General features: G+C 43.3%; 2 protein-coding genes and 1 non-coding gene across 16 annotated transcripts in view; all 3 read left to right on the top strand.

The window, feature by feature from the left end:
- LOC111863724 (alpha-tocopherol transfer protein) overlaps window positions 1–4896 on the top strand; it is a 45368-nt gene extending 40472 nt beyond the window's left edge. For all 7 annotated transcript variants that reach the window (XM_023850300.1, XM_023850297.1, XM_023850301.2 and 4 more), the window contains 5 exons: window positions 407–556; window positions 1456–1898; window positions 3359–3442; window positions 3917–4022; window positions 4665–4896. In XM_023850300.1, the coding sequence (XP_023706068.1) occupies window positions 418–556; window positions 1456–1898; window positions 3359–3442; window positions 3917–4022; window positions 4665–4834 (942 nt within the window). In that variant the 5' untranslated portion in view covers window positions 407–417 and the 3' untranslated portion in view covers window positions 4835–4896. The remainder of the gene's footprint in view (window positions 1–406; window positions 557–1455; window positions 1899–3358; window positions 3443–3916; window positions 4023–4664) is intronic.
- A 2951-nt stretch (window positions 4897–7847) lies between these two features.
- Window positions 7848–19330, top strand: part of LOC111863720 (B-cell linker protein) — a 35861-nt gene continuing 24378 nt past the window's right edge. Inside the window, exons 1-7 of one of the 8 annotated variants that reach the window (XM_023850288.2) lie at window positions 7848–8119; window positions 10608–10670; window positions 12877–12935; window positions 14437–14505; window positions 14721–14874; window positions 15260–15444; window positions 15824–15893. In XM_023850288.2, coding sequence (XP_023706056.1) covers window positions 8027–8119; window positions 10608–10670; window positions 12877–12935; window positions 14437–14505; window positions 14721–14874; window positions 15260–15444; window positions 15824–15893 — 693 coding nt within the window. In that variant the 5' untranslated portion in view covers window positions 7848–8026. The other 7 variants (XM_023850287.2, XM_023850286.2, XM_023850285.2 and 4 more) reach the window with 7 other exon arrangements.
- Window positions 12978–13061, top strand: Trnal-uaa. Its single transcript has one exon. It is a non-coding gene; the product is annotated as a tRNA-Leu (tRNA).

Genomic DNA, 19330 nt, shown 5'->3' with positions numbered 1-19330 from the left:
CAAGTTAAACTGTATAGGCCTATGCTGAACGCAACCTGCGCGGGCAGCGCGTCGCGCACACTTCTCAGCACCGTTACTTTTTGGCGCTTCGACCATGGTGCATGGGGCAGTAAATGATATCTGCATTGTGGATAAGTTAGCTGCAATTTATATTCCAACCACTTGTGCCACACAGGCCTAAATACTAATCAGACTAGTCATAAGGCATATTTACGCTTTTTGTGGCCCAAAAAATTACCGGAACGGAGCAAATGTCAACATTTAGTACAGCTCTGGCATACCGAATCTGATCGAAATCGGTCAGGCAGATTTGGCACAGCTGCAGGAAAGTAGCGCGTGTTAGGAGAGGCACTGACTTGAAAGTGTGAGACAAAAATTAACAGGAGGCCAACATTTGTGTGCCTAGAGAGTGACGCCATGACACTTGAGGGGCCAACGGAGGCGCAACTGAAACGCATGCGCGAGGAGCTTCAAGAGGACCCAGAGGCTATTAAGGAGGATATGATTCGCTTCAGGGAGTGGCTGAGCAAGCAGCCTCACCTGCCACATCACATGGGTGAGTTGCAGGGTGTAGTTTATGTCCGATAGCCGAGCTGTTTTCGTGCTGTAGATCTACAAGCCTGCAAGCAGGGACTGTGGGGGGTTTCCCCATAACTTCTTCCTTTCCAACAGAGAATCCCAAGCCCTTGCGAAGCTGGGTAAAGAAATCGTCGTCATCTTATGGAACAGTGCATGGTCACAATATCCCGAGCCACATGAATCCAGGTCGCAGCCTCCTATCCCATTTCTTTGAGATCCATTTTTGTATTATATTCTCATCTACATTTAGGTCTTCCAGGTGGTCTCTCTCATTCAGGTTTTCACGCCAAAACCAATAATTTGTCTCTTCCGTGTGTGTGCTACATGCCTCACCATCTCAGCCTCCTTAATTTTGTCATCTTAATAATATTAGACGAAGAGTTCAAAGCACGAAGCTTATATTTATGTAATTGTCGCACTTGCTGCCTCAGCCCCTGCTCTCAAACACATTCGGCATATGAGACACCAGGTGTCACACCCATACAAAACTACAGGCAAAATTACACAGCTCTGTGTTTTAAACCTCACGTTCTTACAAAGAAGACGAGAAGACTGAAGCCATTACGCAGCAAAGAAATCTTAAACATGCCAGACTTGTCCGAATCATTTCAGTTTATTTATTTAATCCCTATTTGACAACTATCTAAGTTAATTTAGCTTCAACTAGTTGGATGATTACGAATGAGACGGGCGTGGTCTATTTCAATGTGTTGCGTTGTGAGACACGGGGTAGCCAGCCGCAGAAAACGTTCACAGTTCAGCCTCTACGGAAGGGAGACATTACACAGACACCAGTCGTGCTTTGTAAACTATAGACCACGGCCGTCATATCCCTAGGCTGCTCACGCTATGTGACGGTGAATGTTTGTGTGTCAGAGGATGCGCGGCTGGAGCGCTTTCTATACGGCTGCAAGCTGAGCTTGGAGCGGGCGAAGCGAGTGCTCGACACGTACTACATGGTGCGAGCAACAGCGCCCGAATTCTTCAGGGACAGGGACCCGCTCTCCGTGGACATGCAGCTTTGCTTCCAGTCCATACATTACGTGCCACTACCGGTCCTGACACACCTAGGCTATCGGCCGACACTCCTGCGCCTGGCTGACTGCGACGTCAACAGATTCGATGTACGAGTTTTAGCGACGCGCATAGTGATGTCACTGGACGCTCGTCTGTTGGAGGAGCGCTGCCTCAATAACGTTATGATAATAGACCTGGACGGCTACACTATGGGACATTACACCAAGGTGTCCCCCACACAGGCGCTTGTCCGCAAGGGGCTGCTCTGCATACAGGACGCCTTTCCACTGCGACTGGCTCAGGTACTGTTGTAGTGTTTTGTATACTGCTCTGCATACAGGACGCCTTTCCACTGCGACTGGCTCAGGTACTGTTGTAGTGTTTTGTATGCTGCTCTGCATACAGGACGCCTTTCCACTGCGACTGGCTCAGGTATTGTAGTGTTCTGTATGCTGCTCTGCACACAGGATGCCTTTCCTCTGCGACTGGCTCAGGTACTGTTGTAGTGTTTTGTATGCTGCTCTGCATACAGGACGCCTTTCCACTGCGACTGGCTCAGGTACTGTNCAGGTACTGTTGTAGTGTTCTGTATGCTGCACTGCACACAGGATGCCTTTCCACTGCGACTGGCTCAGGTACTGTTGTAGTGTTCTGTATGCTGCACTGCACACAGGATGCCTTTCCACTGCGCCTGGCTCAGGTACTGTTGTAGTGTTCTGTATGCTGCACTGCACACAGGATGCCTTTTCACTGCTACTGGCTCAGGTACTGTTGTAGTGTTCTGTATGCGGCACTGCCTACAGGACGCCTTCCCACTGCGACTGGCTCAGGTACTGTAGTGTTCTGTATGCTGCACTGCACACAGGACGCCTTCCCACTGCGACTGGCTCAGGAACTGTATTGTTCTGCATGCTGCACTGCCCACAGGACGCCTTTCCACTGCGACTGGCTCAGGTACTGTTGTAGTGTTCTGTATGCTGCACTGCACACAGGATGCCTTTCCACTGCGACTGGCTCAGGTACTGTTGTAGTGTTCTGTATGCTGCACTGCCCACAGGACGCCTTCCCACTGCGACTGGCTCAGGTACTGTAGCGTTCTGTATGCTGCACTGCACACAGGACGCCTTCCCACTGCGACTGGCTCAGGGACTGTTGTGTTCTGTATGCTGCACTGCACACAGGATGCCTTTCCACTGCGACTGGCTCAGGTACTGCTGTAGTGTTCTGTATGCTGCTCTGCACACAGGACGCCTTCCCACTGCGACTGGCTCAGGTACTGTTGTTTTCTGTATGCTGCACTGCACACAGGATGCCTTTCCACTGCGACTGGCTCAGGTACTGTTGTAGTGTTCTGTATGCTGCTCTGCATGCAGGACGCCTTCCCACTGCGACTGGCTCAGGTACTGTTGTAGTGTTCTGTATGCTGCACTGCACACAGGACGCCTTCCCACTGCGACAGTCTCAGGTACTGTAGTGTTCTGTATGCTACTCTGCACACAGGACGCCTTCCCACTGCGACTGGCTCAGGGCCTGTATTGTTCTGTATGCTGCACTGCACACAGGACGCCTTCCCACTGCGACTGGCTCAGGTACTGTAGTGTTCTGTAGCTGCTCTGCATACAGGACGCCCTTTCACCGCGACTAATTCAGGTGCTGTAGTGTTCTTTACCTATTCTGGACAGAGGACGCCCTCCCACTGCGACTGGCTCGGGTACTGTAGTGTTCTGTATGCTGTCTGAACATTGACCCTTATTTGTTTCAGGTGCATTTGCTGAACGCCCCAGTGTTCATCAGCAACATTATGAACTTGTTTAGACCCTTTCTGAAGGAGAAGTTTTTCAGCAAGGTAGTGTAACTATCGCTTCTTTATTTGTGGGACCCATAGGTGGCTGTAGTTGACCACCCTTTGATTGGTAGACCTTGGCCCCAGCTGCAATAAAAGCTGTGGACTGATAGCAAACCTTTCCTGGAGTAAAAGCAAGTGGCTTATACCATGTCTGCGTGAGTGTGTTCTCCCTTTCAAGTTTTGGAGCCGTTTTCCAGTGTTAAGGTAATTTTGTATGCTGTGATACTACTATTATAAATTACTCGAACGCTGTAATCTTTACTTTCCTATAACATGTAATAATCACAATAATGCACGAATTTCTGAGCTGGAAGCGACAATAATGCCACTTAATGCAGGGATCTGTAGTTATATGTGGCAGCAGATCTTTGAAACATGTCCAGTAAACATGGTGGGAAATGACAATTTTGTGACTTTCGCCAACAAGTCTCCCTGCGTCACGCCCCGGCCGCTTTATCCTACATTGTGTTTCAGGTTTTCTTCCACTGTTCCGGCTACGAGTCCCTGTATGAACATGTCCCGCGAGATGCGCTGCCCCGTGAGTACGGAGGCAAGCTGGACTCGATACAGGAGCTGACGGGTAAGTTGACACTGAGCCGACGGTTGCATCGGAATTGTACAGTGACATGGGATGCTGCGCAGTCGGCACTTCACTGTCGTCCCGAAAATGTAGGGTAACGTGAAATGGAGGCCGAAAAATTGGAAGGGGAAAGATGGAAATCGTATTTATTTGTCTGTATTGTACGGAACGACGTCAGAATCTCAAACTATGTAGCGTCGGGTGGCTAAAGATGGTATTCGTAGAGCCAATGAATAATGAATTGGAAAGGATGTTAAAGGGTGCGGCCGTTGCCAAGTCTGAGATATTATCCTGGCATTTGCATAGAGGGACTGAAGAAAACTACGCCCATCTTTATGCCAGATTAGCTGGTGTCTCCAACCGAGATTCGAACCGAACTCGTGCGCGTGTCTGCACCAGACACATCCGTGAAACGAATATCTGCAGGTTAACGTGTCTTGTGGCCGCCGTCACATTAGGCAAGGCTTCGTTGTTCCAGTGGACGCACAGCGCCGTGTTTATGTAGGGGAAGAACCGAGAGCCGATTGACGTGCAATGCTGTGAAAATGTTGTGCAGTCAGCCTATCAAGAAATCTGTCTTCACTCATACTTCAATCGACCGTTTCATCTCAATGTTATCCACTCTTCCCTTAATTGCCGCAGAGCGCTGGAACCAGAAACTCGTGTCCCTTCGACCCTGGTTCCTGCAGGAGCAGCTGATCAGCATGTCGGACGAGTCACGACGCCCGCCCGGACAACGCAAGAGTACGGCGTCTGCGCTAGCGTTGGGGCCAGAAGTCCATGGGACGTTCAGACAGCTGAGCATTGACTGAAAGCGCTCGGTAGCTCAACAGTAACAACAATAATAATGATAATAATAATAACAATAACAGCAGAGTGATTTGAATCGTCCTGAGTGCCACCCTCGTTGTCCTCAGTCTTTCCTGGCAATGCCCCATACCTCCCAGGCTCGTGCGGCTTGTGTATTTGAGAAAGTGACGTCGACACGTCCGTTACTACAGTCTGTCTTTCCATATAAGAGGTTACACAAGACTGACTTCAAAATTTGATAGTTGCTCCTGTTCCAGCTCTTAAATTCTCTTTAATATTATCCTTTTGTCACGCCATGCAGTAAATATATAGTATGCTACATGCTCCACCTATCTTATCCAGCTCCATGTAATGGCTGTAACAGTATGAGGTAGAGACCATGAAGCTCCTCGTTACGTAATTTCCTCCAGTCAAGTCTTACTGCACCTCGCCCCCTCCACACCTCTGTGAACGCAGCACCAATGTGCAAGGAAGACTCGCGGTGTGAGCAGCCTGCTGTTGTGGGCAACACAAGATCTCCCCTATCTTGTGGAGACTGTAAGAATACATTCACTTCAGATATTTTGTGTGTGGTGGTGTTGCTGCAGTCGGCATTGGGAAATTCCTCAATTTGCGTTCTGATTACGACAAATTTGGGGGTGGGGTGCCAAGAAAATTTGCTCCCGTTACGTGTATGCCATTTAAAAACTAATTTTACATATCTTCCGAGGGCATTTGAAATAGAAATAATTTGATTTTTACTTATTAGTACGTAATTTTTTTCTATTTCCCCAAAATGCGAGTGGTGTGAGTTGGTGTATGGTCCCCCCCACCAAAGATTTGTCCCAACACGTTGACCGCGCGAAACTTTGATGTTGAATCGGACGAATTCGACGTATACGTTGCTCCGAAAACTAGATTTTGCTTTAATGTTCACTTACTTACTTACTTACTTACTTACTTACTTACTTACTCACTCATGGAGCTGAGACCTTCTGGAGGAGCCGCCAATTCTGCAGCTACTCAAGAATTTCCCAGCATTTTATGGAACTCGAAGGTTCATTACCGTGTTTACAAGAGCCCTCCACTGGTCCCTATCCTGAACCAGATCTATCCAATTCCATACCATTCCATCCTATCCCTCTAAGATCCATTCTAATGTTGTCCACCCACCACCTACGCCTTGGTCTTCTCTGTGGTCGCTTTCCTTCTGGCTTTCCCACCAATATCCTATATGCATTCCTCGTCTCCCCCATTCGTGCTACATGACCTCCTGCCCACCTCATCCTCCTTGACTTGATCATTCTGATTATAATTGGAGAAGAGTACAAGTTATGAAGCTCCTCATTATGCAGTTTTCTCCAACCTCCCGTTATTTCATCTCTCTTCGGTCCAAATCCGTCCAGGTCCGAGGCTTTGTGTTCATTTTCGTAACTTAATGATCTTTCACGGTGAGGAGTTGTTAGCCCCAAGCCCACCCACCAAGCTGGAGGGCCAGCTTGTCGGCTGTCCGCGACTGCTTATTCGTTATATTCGCAGCTTCCCTCCAAAACTGGAGGGTGTCTCCTCCATCCGCATCCTGAGGACGCGCCATGTCGTGGTGACAGGGACCCACCTAACATGGCTTTAATGTTCACACTTCTTGGAAAGAAAGTCAGAAGATTAGCTAATCCGAAGTCAGTAGCAGCATTAATTCCTTGAGTCCTTTAATGTAATGAACACTAATTTCGTTTCACACTGCTTTCTCTCCTCAACCTAACACACTCTTAGGCCGAGGACACACCAAGGAAACTGGCAACCGCAACGCAACCGAGATTTCCGAGATTTGTTGTCAGCCTGAGTTAAACACGTTGCTGAATGGAGCAGTGCAAATTGAAGAAATGGCAACGCAACTCGTGGAGAGACTGAGAAACTCAATTTTCAGGCAACGGAGCATGCCAGGCTTCTCACAGTTGCGGTGCCGCGTGGTTTCCTAGTATAAGCTGTTCTGTAATGCGCCTCGGTGAGTCACTTGTTTATTAAGGTGGCACGAAAGGTTGACGAAGCTGCTAATTTTGTTTTTGTGCAGTTAACTGAGCAAGAGCCTGGTACATATGACAAACGCTAGACTAGACTATGCTATGCTATGCTATGCTATGCTATGCTATGCTATGCTATGCTATGCTATGCTATGCTATGCTATGCTAGGGAGGGCCAAATAGATTTGGCTTGGGAAAGAATTTGTAATGAGATGAAGTAGTCTGGATCCAGGTTAAGTTCTTTCGAAACAAAATAAGTGCCTCGGTTTAAATTTCCACCGAAGAAAAGGATGCACCCAATGTTGTCTTTTCCTAATATTGTATTTAATCATCCTACTGCATTAATATATCATTTACTTTACACATATTTCCACCTTAAATACGACTTATTATGTAGTCACCCTACCACATTACATGGTTCGGCTATATACGGTCATCATTAGGTGACTTCTATCTTGCTAAAATTGTTGCACTGTATGTCAAAAATTCGTATCGCGTGTAAACACGATATTTCCTGTAGGTTCTAAACTCTGTACAATATTTCCTGATTAAAATAAATTTACCTTTATTAAAACAAATTAACACCCCAATATTTTCCTAATGGTCGTCGTCCTTTCTTCTCACGCCATCTCAACCGGTCACAACTACTACGATATTATGACAGGATCAGTATTATTATCTTCCGCTGTAGAAGGTAAGTGCATGAAATTGAATAATACAATAATGCATTACGTCGGGCAAACATAAGCTGATGTGAGCAACTAATCAAACATAAGTTGCCTCAATGTGCGCCTGCTAAGCTGGAAACCAGTTGCCTGCTTGAAATCTACGACTTTTCGTAGATATTGTGGTTGCCAGTTTTGTACATTAGTGTAAGTGCTAATGGTGCGATGATGTCTCGACAGGATTCTCGGGTGGTTGTATGAGGTCGCTCCCATCAGTGATGCTGGTGCCATCTAGTAACAGTATTTGGAAGTAACGTTCAGTTCCGATCGAAGACTCGAGATGGAACAGGAAAGGACGTGCCACTCCCCCCTTATCTGGAATATAGGAGACGAACCGAGTTACTAGCTTTGCGAAGGAGGAAGTCAGCAGCTACGCCTTGCTACAGTTTTTTTGTTCTAGAGTGGCGTGTGCGCCTCAATTTGTCGCGCTTTTTACTCCACGGCCAGTGCCGGGGATTTTGTTGGCAAGCAAATGGTGAGAAACATGTCGAAAAGCAGTCATCAATCAGCTCTGCAGGAGATTCGTGGATGGACAACGGAGCACGTTCAGAAAGTCCTCAGAGACGTAAGTTGCGCTAAGTTATAATCTGACAGTTCTATGCGCACGTGCGTTCCCTTGACCCCGATGGCCAATTCGCGGAGGTCGACCTGTGTCATTCGTGACGTCATGTCTGCCTCTTGGAAGGCGCGTTAGGTACTTTTTACGAATGTTATGTCTGGAAAGTTAATGATGGTATTTTTCACGTTGCGTCTTGCACGAGACGGATATTAACATAAGTATATCGTTATGTTTGAACCGAAGAAGGATGAAGTGACAGGAGGCTGGAGGAAACTTCATAATGAGGAGAGTTTCATAACTTGAACGGTTCACCAAATATGATTAGAACCATGAAATCAAGGAAGATGAGATGGGCGGGGCATGTAGTACGCATAGTGGAGAAAGCCAGAAGGAAAGAGACCAGTAGGAAAACTAGACGTTTGCAGGAGGTGATAGTAAAATGTCTTTTAGAGAAATAGGATGGGGGTGGTATGAACTAGATTGATCTGGCTCGGGACAGATACCTGTGTAGGGCTCTTGTGAACTAGGTAAAGAACTTTCGGATTCCATGAAATGTTGGGAAATTCTTGAGTAGCTAAGCGACTGGCAGCTTCCCAACAAGGACTCTGTTAATTTAAACCCGAAGGTTCAACGCCGGAAATAAGAAGGCCGGCCATCATACACTGTCCTGAATCACTTCTCATACTCAACCCATTTTCGGAAGATCCACCTCAATGTTATCTTCCCATCTCCACCGTCGTCCAAGTAGTCGCTTTCGAAAAGGGTTTCCCACCGAAATTCTTCTCCTGACCAGCCTGTTATGATGTCCTACAATAATAGATGATCTGTATAAATCACAAATTTCCTTGTTTGTAATATCCTACATTTTTTTGTCATAATTTCTTGAACAGTTTGTTTCTAATCGCCTGCACTTTAATTTCCCGCCTCAAAGTACAGCACTACGTTCCCACATTTCTTGAAAACAGTGAGCAATATTATTGCAGCAAATTTGTTTCAGGCGCCACTTAAGTCATTGGCTGTTCAGAATTATTCAACCAAGGATAGCTTTGTCGCTTTGCTTTTTACTTAATGTTTAAAATACAGCATTTAAAAAATCTACGAGTGTGAAGGGGGATTAGAACTGAAAAGCTACATTCTGTGCCGACGGCATTCACACAGTTGGTTAAGCTCTGAGGAAGAAGTAAATTGCGTAAGGCGATTTTGCTTGATACACGTCAGCGAGTTGGCTTCTGGCGACTTGTCTTATTGCGCTGAGATATACAGTGACGCAGTCGAACGTCATATCGTACAAGAGCACTTCGTTTCCTGAAGGTGTAATCCACGCTGAACGAGTGGGAACTTAGGAAGATGTTGGTAATGCGGGCGGAAGCTACAGAATTATTGCTGCTGATGAGCCTTCTTATTCCGGCTTATGAACATTTGTCCGCCACTGTTCCAGAGACTGCCTACTTGTTTTCATCTACAGGAAACATGTTATCATGTTACTTTTGGGTTCGATTTCCGACGGTCTGGATGCACAACAGATGTCGGTTCCCGGTATTGCAAAAGGAGCTTGTGCCTCGCGTCTTGGAGGCACCGGCTTCGAATTCTGTTCAGTGGTCGAATTTTTTGGTTATGTAGATTGGAATTGAACCGTGGAATTTGTAATGGACAGAAAGACACTGGGACAAGCCTTCTCCGTGTACTTCGGTCCCCCTAACAGTTTGTATTCCACCAATTGCCCCATGGTCTTTGTCGTCCTACCATCGACCGTATATAATCCCGACACATACAGCATCGTTACATAACAGACTTTAAATGGCAGGCGTTTAGGCCTTGTAAGGGCGAGTCTTGTTGCTGGTGAGCCGATCGCTGGGAGCCTATACTGTAGTAACATGAGTCGCCAGGTGAGTCCATGTAGATCTGAAGTGCGGGGCACGAGACATCCTAACTACACGTGCTTCCTTTGAGTGTGTCTTAACGGTGGCTGCGCAAGTGGGTAATGTGTATTTGGTGACACGTTTACAACATTTCTAGCACGCAAACCAGTTTATATTTTGATAATGGAAGATTGTAAACATCATTTTATGTCTAAATATTACACGTGGATGGATCGAGGCGATTGACCGTGGTTTTTCGGGTTTCGTGACAGAAGTCACCGCTGCATTTACCAGATATCTTACAGAGCAAACAAATACCTGACAAGGAAACCTGCCGAGTGTGTTGTAGCTGGTAAGCTGGAAAGTATGTGTGTGACGTCAGGGCAGGAGGCACGGCTTCCTGCAATAACAACCCTCCCACATGAAATTAGGCCGTGGTCTTTAATTATACCGGCATCCAAACACCATTTGCTTGATGAAAAACTAGAACGAAGATTCCATAACAAGGGCATGCGTTTGAACATGTGGCTAACAAAGCCTCTGTCGCGTAAACCTTTGGGAAACAAAACACAGCCCTTTAAAAGTCGCACGATTTCTTTCTAAGAAAGAAGCCGTATTGGTGTATATTGTTGCAGCACGGCCTGGGGGAGTGCTGCGAGGCGATCAGGAACCGGGTTGTGGACGGTGACTTGTTCTTGGTGAGTATCGGTTCATTTTATTCAGTATACATCAACTAAATAACGGAATATTTCATGTAGAACACTGCCATACCATTAAGACCAATAAACTCATTATACACGGTAAATGTGAATGAGATTTTGATAGTTGTGCTGAGAGGGAAAAACAATAAAGAAATATAAGCTAACACAACAGGATGCACTCCCTGAAGATAGGTAACGACAACTAAAGTTCATGGCACAGGGTCTCCTCTTGTCCAGCTTTTGATTACTTACCTGGTCAAAGTTGTTGCGAAACCTGAGGGCTCACTACCGTCGTGGTGCCTCATTCCGGCTGAGGCACTGGGCATATGTTAAGGTATTTCCACTGCCTGTTGCTTAGATTTTACCGAAGAAACCGACAAATTCTGAAGAAGTTTGATAGACTTCGTAACGAGATCTAACCGACGTGGGGCCAGTATTCAGTAGTTCAGGGCTGGAGGGGCACATTTTGTTTTTCTTTTCCACAGTCACCACATCGGCTGTGTGGTCCACCCGGCCTCCCGTCCAGTGAGTACTGGGGGCTCTTTTTCGGGGGTAAGGCGGCTAGGGTGAAACCACTCACTTGCATCTAATTCCAATGTTGACATTATGTGGAGCCATGCTTTCACGTTGGTCCTTAATTAAGCACCACTCCATGAGGCGTCTAAAGAAGAAATTCGGATCTGAGAGACACTAATTAAGCGAGGAATCATGAGATTTATACTGTTCTTTGGACAGTCAGAGCAAGAGGTGAGTGTGGACTGGACTTACAAATTGGCTAGATAAACGGGGAATGCATACGGAATTTCAGATAGAAAACTTCTTGATAAGTGGTCACGTGCAAGACTGAGAAGGAGATTAGGGGAAGATAATGGATACACGGGTTGTGAGGATTTGAACTGCAGTAGCTCATACGAGTAATAGCTCCCAGTTAGGAGACTCCCCCTTCGCAAGCAAAAGACGAAATGTGCGAGTTGCATGAACACATGGATACGCTCGCGCTTTCTGGGTCTTAAGTGTAAACGTTGGAATGACGGTACTAGGAAACTGGATTAGTTCCCATATTATTATTCTGCATAATACGCAATAAGGAATTAAATATCTCATGAATTTTTACGTCTTATTGTATGTTCCACCGATCCAAGGGGACGGTTGAATTTCTGCCACCAGGAGTAAGGTGCTTAGCGGCAGGGGGCGGAAGTGCAGTCTCTTTGTTTATAGTATTTTTGTCAACAAAAGAAATTGGCCTGAATTTACCAAAAATGTTGGGAGTACTACAACGTATACGTATAACTGAAAGTAAACCCTTAACATGTGAACATTCAAATAACAGAAACCTGATTTGGCTCATCCTGGTCCGTCACACGCAACACCGTCCAGTGTGATGTATTTTTTTAGTTCATCACACTGGACGGTGTTGCGTGTCATTTTATAAACGATTCGCCACAGATTATGCATTTATGTAATATATTGTCGAAATGGAAAAATTAAATATTTATTTTGGTATATTGTGAAACTAAGCCATAGCTTAAGCGGTTAGTCGCTGGCTTCCCACCGCGGCGGCCCGGGTTCGATCCCGGGTCTGGTCAAGTGGGATTTGTGGTGGACGAATTGTCGCTTGGGCGGGTTTTCTCAGAGTACTTCCGTTTCCCCTGCCGCCAATCTTCATTCCACAAAATTCTACATCATCACAATAGGCCAGTCAGTGGCCACCGTGCCGAGTGGACCCAGTTGGACTCCCCCCCACCCCACTAAGCAAAATTTTTAAATTTAAGCATATAGGTGGTATTAAGGCGCTGCGTCCAGGAAATTTACCACTTAATTCGTTTCGGAGAATATACGAAAGTTGTAAGATGTGAGGTTTTCACGGCGGTGACTATGAAGAAAGCAGTCTTCTGGGATTTGGCACCGAGTTTCGGAGGAACGTATCGGCTCAATCTTCAGGTTCTCACGGTCTCTTCGCTTGCGGATTTCTTATTTTTCCTTCTACCCTGAAGATGGAGGCGATACGTTCCTCAGAAACGTCGGTTAACACCACATGTACGCGGTGCCACATCCCACAAGACTGCTTTCTTTATACTAAAGTTGTATTACAACTGGCAGCATTGACTCCACTGTCTCTTGGATAGTTTGTCTGTCTTCAATGGCACGGAGCATGCTTTCTCAATAATTTCTTTATTTAACTGGAATTTTTTTTTTGTTCCAGGAATTAACTGAAGGGCAATTGGCTTTGTGGAAGAGAGATCTGAAAGTAGTTAATATCAAGTAAGTGTTGAGGTACAGTCACAGAGAGCTCTCCAACGCGTTGTCAGATTGGCCGAGCGGTCCAAGGCGCCAGACTTAAGTTCTGGTTCCCGAAAGGGAGCGTGGGTTCGAACCCCACATCTGACAGTACTTTTTTTTTCTAAGCCCATGTTGCAGAATAAGAAATGAAAGTTTTTGGACTTTCTTTTCCGAAAGTCGAAAAGGGACAAATAGGACCGTAAATTTAGAAGGAATTAGCAATTAACGAGGTTTGCTGCCAGGTGGCAGCACGGCCCCTAGCGATGCGGCAGTCGGAAAACTTCGGAACTATAGAGCTATAGAGAGTCGTAACGGCCGTAACCGGTCGTGACTCGAGCTTATGGTTGGTATGTAAAAGAGAAGTAACCAATATGAGCATTTACTTTGGAAACACACATCATCGAATAAGGATTGGCAGAATACACTTGTAAAATTGTCGGATGTTTCTCGTTCGGCATTGTATTCGACCAAGAAGACGGAGGCTGTACTTTTCTACGAAATATTGGTTAACATTTACCGGGCTATAGAATGACACAGATCAGAAGAGAGTACTGTGATTGAAATGTCGAATTCACCTATTGCTTAGAAAGTGTATGTTGGAAGGTGGTGGTTATAATATTAAGAAGATACGCAAGTTTTGGTTCATTGTGCCTGGAGGATCTACTTCTGAATGAGCAAAAATCCCAGCAGACGCCCAGAATTGAGTTCAACTACTCAAATTTATACCCTTAATGACATAATGCCCCCATTCTTAATCTTAATTATGATTAGGCAGAGCTTATTATTGAACCTCCCATGACTTCGAGATGGACCATACAGAGTCAGTTGTATGCGTTGCCAGCAGTGACCCTCCCTGCAAACCCCCCAATTTTTTCCGTTTATTAGAACCTCCCTTCTTGGACATGTCCTCAGCAACATTTACTGGCACTCAGGTTGACTACTGAATAATACAGTAAAGTAAAATTTAACAATAGTGAAACCTTCTAGGTGAAGCAGCAACCCAAAAGTTGATTTAAAAATTAATATTTTGAAGACTTGCTGTATTGCCATCATCAGGGACAGTGTAATGCAAGCACCTCCCCCCCCTCCAGATTAATGCACTGGAAGGGCCAAGTGAGGTTGAATGACATTGTTCTCCAGGTTAAGCAACAGGTTACCAGGATATGATAACTCCTCAATTTGAATCTGTTCTGCCAGGCAGGACATCAGCAAGGACAGCAGTCACTCATCTGATAGAAAGTGAGGAAGAACGTTCATTTTACTTAATTAATATTGATATGGTCGATCACCTGAGAATATTTCAGTGCATACATTTGTTGTGAAAGCCTCGAAACTCACAAAATTTAAGAGATTTACAGTCGGTAAAAGTGAACAATAATTTAATGAATTTCATGAAAAAAAAATATTTGTATAACAATTTATAATCAGCCAAAACATAAGATTGGTGATGTGGTAATTGAAGTGTACTGACTCATGCTTGCAGGAAGCTGGCACGCTTTATACAAGATGTGATTGAACAGCCCAAGAGATATCTACAGGCAGACAGCTTCACGTGAGTACACATATTTTGTCACCCCCATTCCTATGCCAAAATTGATTTCTCTTTGCAAAGTCACAATATCAAATTCTTTGACTTCTTCTGACATAATCTGGGCAGTGGATTTCCTCAGTTCCGCCACACAGATGTTTGAAAACAGTCTTAAAATAGTCCATGACCACTTCCCATACAGTTATAAACTCTCAGCAGCAAAATGTGCTTGTTTTCAGAGTGGGTCATAACAACGCAGCAGCAGCAAGCATGCCCTCTGGTGTGGTTGACAGCCTGGATGTTCACCAGGCATGCAGTGACTCAGGGACAAGGACAAGGTCTATCAGCGACTCATGGGACACAGACTTCAGTGATGATGAGGAAGCCAGTAAGGTGAGATAATATTGAAATGGATCTTCAAGAAACTCTGCCTGGGACTGTTGTCCAGTAGACAGTAAAGGTTATCAGATGAACCTCCTTGTGCTTGCACTGTTAGAGTACTTTGATGCAGCATAATCTGCTGAGACCAATTTAAAAAATGAAACATAAATTGACTTAATCTGAATTCTGGTGGTGTCAATTTGCTCACACCAGACATGCCATAGTGGTTATGCTGCCATGAAATGATCTCCAGGGCATCATTTAGAAAGCAGCAAGCATCAGGTTGGCAGCAAGATGGAGGAGACTTTATGAGATACATCCACCGAGAATATGTGGAAGTTGTCCTCAGCCTTTCTGCCATGGGCTCCTGACATGTTAAGCTGGCATTGTTTTCTAGTTGCAGGCTTCCAGTCTGGCCAGCCCAGTTACTGCAGAAGGGGAGACTGAGGTGGAGTATTGTAACAGTGAGATTCTGCAGAAGCCTCCTATACCAGTACGTCCTCCAGCACTTGCTCTAAAACCAACGTTCACAGCATCGGCACCTAGCGATAGCCATAACCTACCAAAGCCACCAGTACCACCGTAAGTTGTTGTGGAGACCCTCACAATTGGAAGTTTTACAGTTGTATTGCCGATCCCATGACAATGGTTGCATGTAGTTGCTTGAATCTTGCTGAAAATGCACAAACATTGTAAAATATTGTGTTATCACTGAGTTTCAACACACACAAATATTGCAGTGTTGGGAGAGTGCTATGGCTATCTCCAATTGTATCCTTACTTATGTAACATCTGTAGTTGAAATGGCACCATTCAAAAACATAAGATATCCTCACTCACTAAATAACCAGTCATCTTTTGTACTTTGGTCACTAGTGTTTCTGACACTCAAACATCGATTGGGGTGATCAAAACATTATGTTTGATGTCAAGGATTCAGGCTAGGTGCCTTCTGTTACAGGGAGAGTGGCTGTTATGGACACGTCAAGTCACTGGTCAGCACCCTCAACGTCCCTGAAAACACTGACCAGGTACTAACTGCATGTTGAGTGGTCACTGTATAGGCGCATTACCCCCATGGACTGCATTGAACTGTGGCAAGAAGCCACAACTGTCTCTCATGGAATCATTAATAGCTATCACTGTTTTTATATCAGCTGGTGTCTGCTGGTGTGCATACCAGCAAACTTGTCAGAAGTAAAAATCTGCAAGTACATAATGCAGGGTTCAGCAAAGAGAATACTGGGATTTCAGGCACTTGTAGCAAAAAAAAGTATGAGGATATTGTTTGCAGTATTGTGTTCATCAACTAAAACAGTTTTTTACACACAAGTGGAAAAGTTGATGTAATTAAAGTCAGCTCAGGTCTGTTGTTTGTGACCTTCAACCTGTTAAAGACAGAACTGAAGCTTATATGATAAAGTTGTTCCTGTGCTTTATTAATTAAGCACCACGCCATGAAGACATGGTGGAGTGAAAGTATAGCTCCACCATTCTTGACCTTGGCACTGGGTGCAGGTGAGTGGCCAGCTACGTGCCCAGGCCGAATTATTCTTACTCTTATAAACTAGGAGCAAACTACTGTAGAACCTTGCATGAAAAAGGAGGAGTATGTATCTATCTATGCACAAGCTTGAAATTTATAAATATAGACCTAAAAAAATATTGTAAAGAAAATATTTTGAGGTATGTGCTGTTAAGTTAAAGCTGAGCTCCAACAGACTTTGTATAGATAGACTTGAAAGGATTCTGACGATGGTGTATACTGTACTTCTTTTGGCCGACTCGTTGACAATACGGACGACTTGTTTGCTTTCCATGCAATACGGACAATTCTTCTTAATGACGAGGCAGCATTACACAATTCATTAATAGCTACACCATGGGCCTCTCTTAAAATCTTCTATATAAAGTAATATCAAATTTCCCTATTGTCTATGGAAACGCACACAAAGTATATCTAACGACTGATTCAATGTTTTTGAAAACATCATTAATATTTTATCTTGTTATAATACTTCCAATTTTTAATTTTTATATAATCTGAACTTTTGTATTTTTACATAAGCAATTTTAAAATTATACGATTAATAGTGTTATATCCATTTTATGATTGCAGTTAAATGGTAGATTTTTGTTGATATGTATTTGCCTGATGATGGCCGATAGTGGCCGAAACATGTAGCAAAGCCACAGCTGTACGCTGACTTTGATGTTTTACTATTTGCTGTGTTGTGACGGTTCATTAAAGAGTTGTAAAACTAGATACAATACTTAGAAATATATATACCTCAACACAAGAATATATTATTTGTGGGGATATTAATATAAATTACCTTCTTGATAGTGAAAAGAAAAACAAGTTAGATACCTTATTGAGAACTTATAATTTAATAAGTACGATAAATTTTCCCACCAGAGTTCAAGGAAATTCTGCTACAGCCACTGATAATATTTCATCGATATTACTAGAAGGGAAAATTATTCTATAAGGCCTATAATAAATGGATTGTCTGATCATGATGCACAATCCATAACATTTAAAACAATAAACATGAGAACACATGCTAAACAATTTAAAATAATAAGGAAAATAAACACACAATGAATGAGTTTTTAATTAAACTAAGTTATGAAACATGGGACTCAGCATTTTCTAATGATTATGTTAATGTAATGTTTAACTCATTTTTAGACACTTGAAAATTTACTATTCTAGTTTTCCAAAAAGAAAATTAAAATTTCAAATAAAATAAGTTATTGGATTGCTATAGGAATAATAACGTCCAGTAAACATAAAAGAGTACTCTATATGGCATATAGAAACAGTAATAATTCAGAATTAAGAAACTATTATAAAAAATACTGTAAAATTTTATCTGAGGTCATTAACCTTTAAGTGCCGAAGTGCTCCGTTTGTGCCAGTGGTGAGTAAGGTCGTCGTGGCCAAAGTGTCCCGTTTTGGACAGTCGGGCATTTAAACTCTGCTAGTGGAAGTGCGCGTACACGCCGCTAGTAGAAACGCATGCACAGTCCTAAATATTTATTTTTAAATGTAGTAATTACCAGACAGACTTGAGTAAAACCCTAATAGAGGAATTAAAATAATATCTAAATGAACAACAGCAAATAAAAATATACGTATGAGTTATGCCAAAACTTATCCACGATCCAGTTAATTTTATTGCAGATTCTGCAGATAGGTATGTTAGAAATATATTGTAAAATTTGATGTACATACCTTTTTTGTTGTTACCTGCTTGATGTATATATAGGCTGAAATTATACTACAGTATTCAATTTCACTACGAACGCACACAAAACAGATCACACTCTGTATCTCAGCCAGGATGCAGCTGTCTGTTCATTCAAATAGAAGGGGCAATAATCTTTTGCAGCTCTAACAGAAGATCTTAGCACTGAAGAAGGGACCCCTCTAGCTTTCTCTTGAATAGCCATGCTTTCATTCTTTTGTCCTTCAGTCAAAAGATTCGAAAATCCGAAGAGTGTAAGCAGGGCTAGCAGAAGACCAAATGATTTTATTGCTTCCATCTGTTTTATGACACCAGGGACTGCTAAAATTTGTCAAGTGTTACAAACAGAAATGAGTTTATAATGCAGAACAACTCTGTGAAGAACTGGGAAACCATTTTTGCAGTACGCATCAAAATTAAAACACAGAAAATTGAAAATAGAGTATAACACTTTGTATTAAAAATTTCAAATCTTCCGTTATAATATGCGACACTATGTTTTTGTTGATATAAACAAAGTTAATTCCATCCATTTATCATAAAAATTGAGCTAGATACAGCATTTTTAAACACAAGCGCCTAACAGGAACGGACATTTAAACGCAGAGTAGCAATGGGCATTTAAACGAACACCAGCAGCGGGCATTTAAATAAACTCCGGTCAGCTCAAGCTTACCACTACTTCGAAGTCCAGCGTTTAAAGGTTAAGGAAGCTAAAAAACTAAAATATGATAACAAAATTCAAAATTCCAAAAATAAAAATAAAACCATATGGGATATAGTAAAATTAGAAACTAATAAGGGGCCATATAATGAAAAAATATGCACATTAAAGGTGGTATTAGAAAAAGCTATGAGCATTCAATTGATGAGCACTTAAATAACAATAACATTTTAGTGGAAGAACAATTTGGTTTTAGAACAAAATATTCAATAGATGAGGCCAAATACAAGTTAGTGAATGAAATCTGTAAGACCTTAAACAGCAAAAACTTAATGGGAGGCATTTTTTGTGACCTTGAAAAGGCCTTTGATTGTGTTAATCATGAGGTTCTGTTGTCAGAATTGGAGTTCTACGGGATAAAAGGTAAAGCTAAACTATGGCATGAATCGTATTTCAGAAATAGATATAAAAGGATTTTAATTACAAATATAAATCTTAATCTCAATGAATTTTTGACATGGGGCAAAATTATACATGGTGTCCTACAAGG

This window comes from Cryptotermes secundus, unplaced genomic scaffold (assembly GCF_002891405.2).
Source record: "Cryptotermes secundus unplaced genomic scaffold, Csec_1.0 scaffold520, whole genome shotgun sequence".
NCBI lineage: Eukaryota > Metazoa > Arthropoda > Insecta > Blattodea > Kalotermitidae > Cryptotermes > Cryptotermes secundus.
Note: the sequence above shows the minus strand (reverse complement) of the source record. Positions and strands in the feature narration are given on the sequence as shown.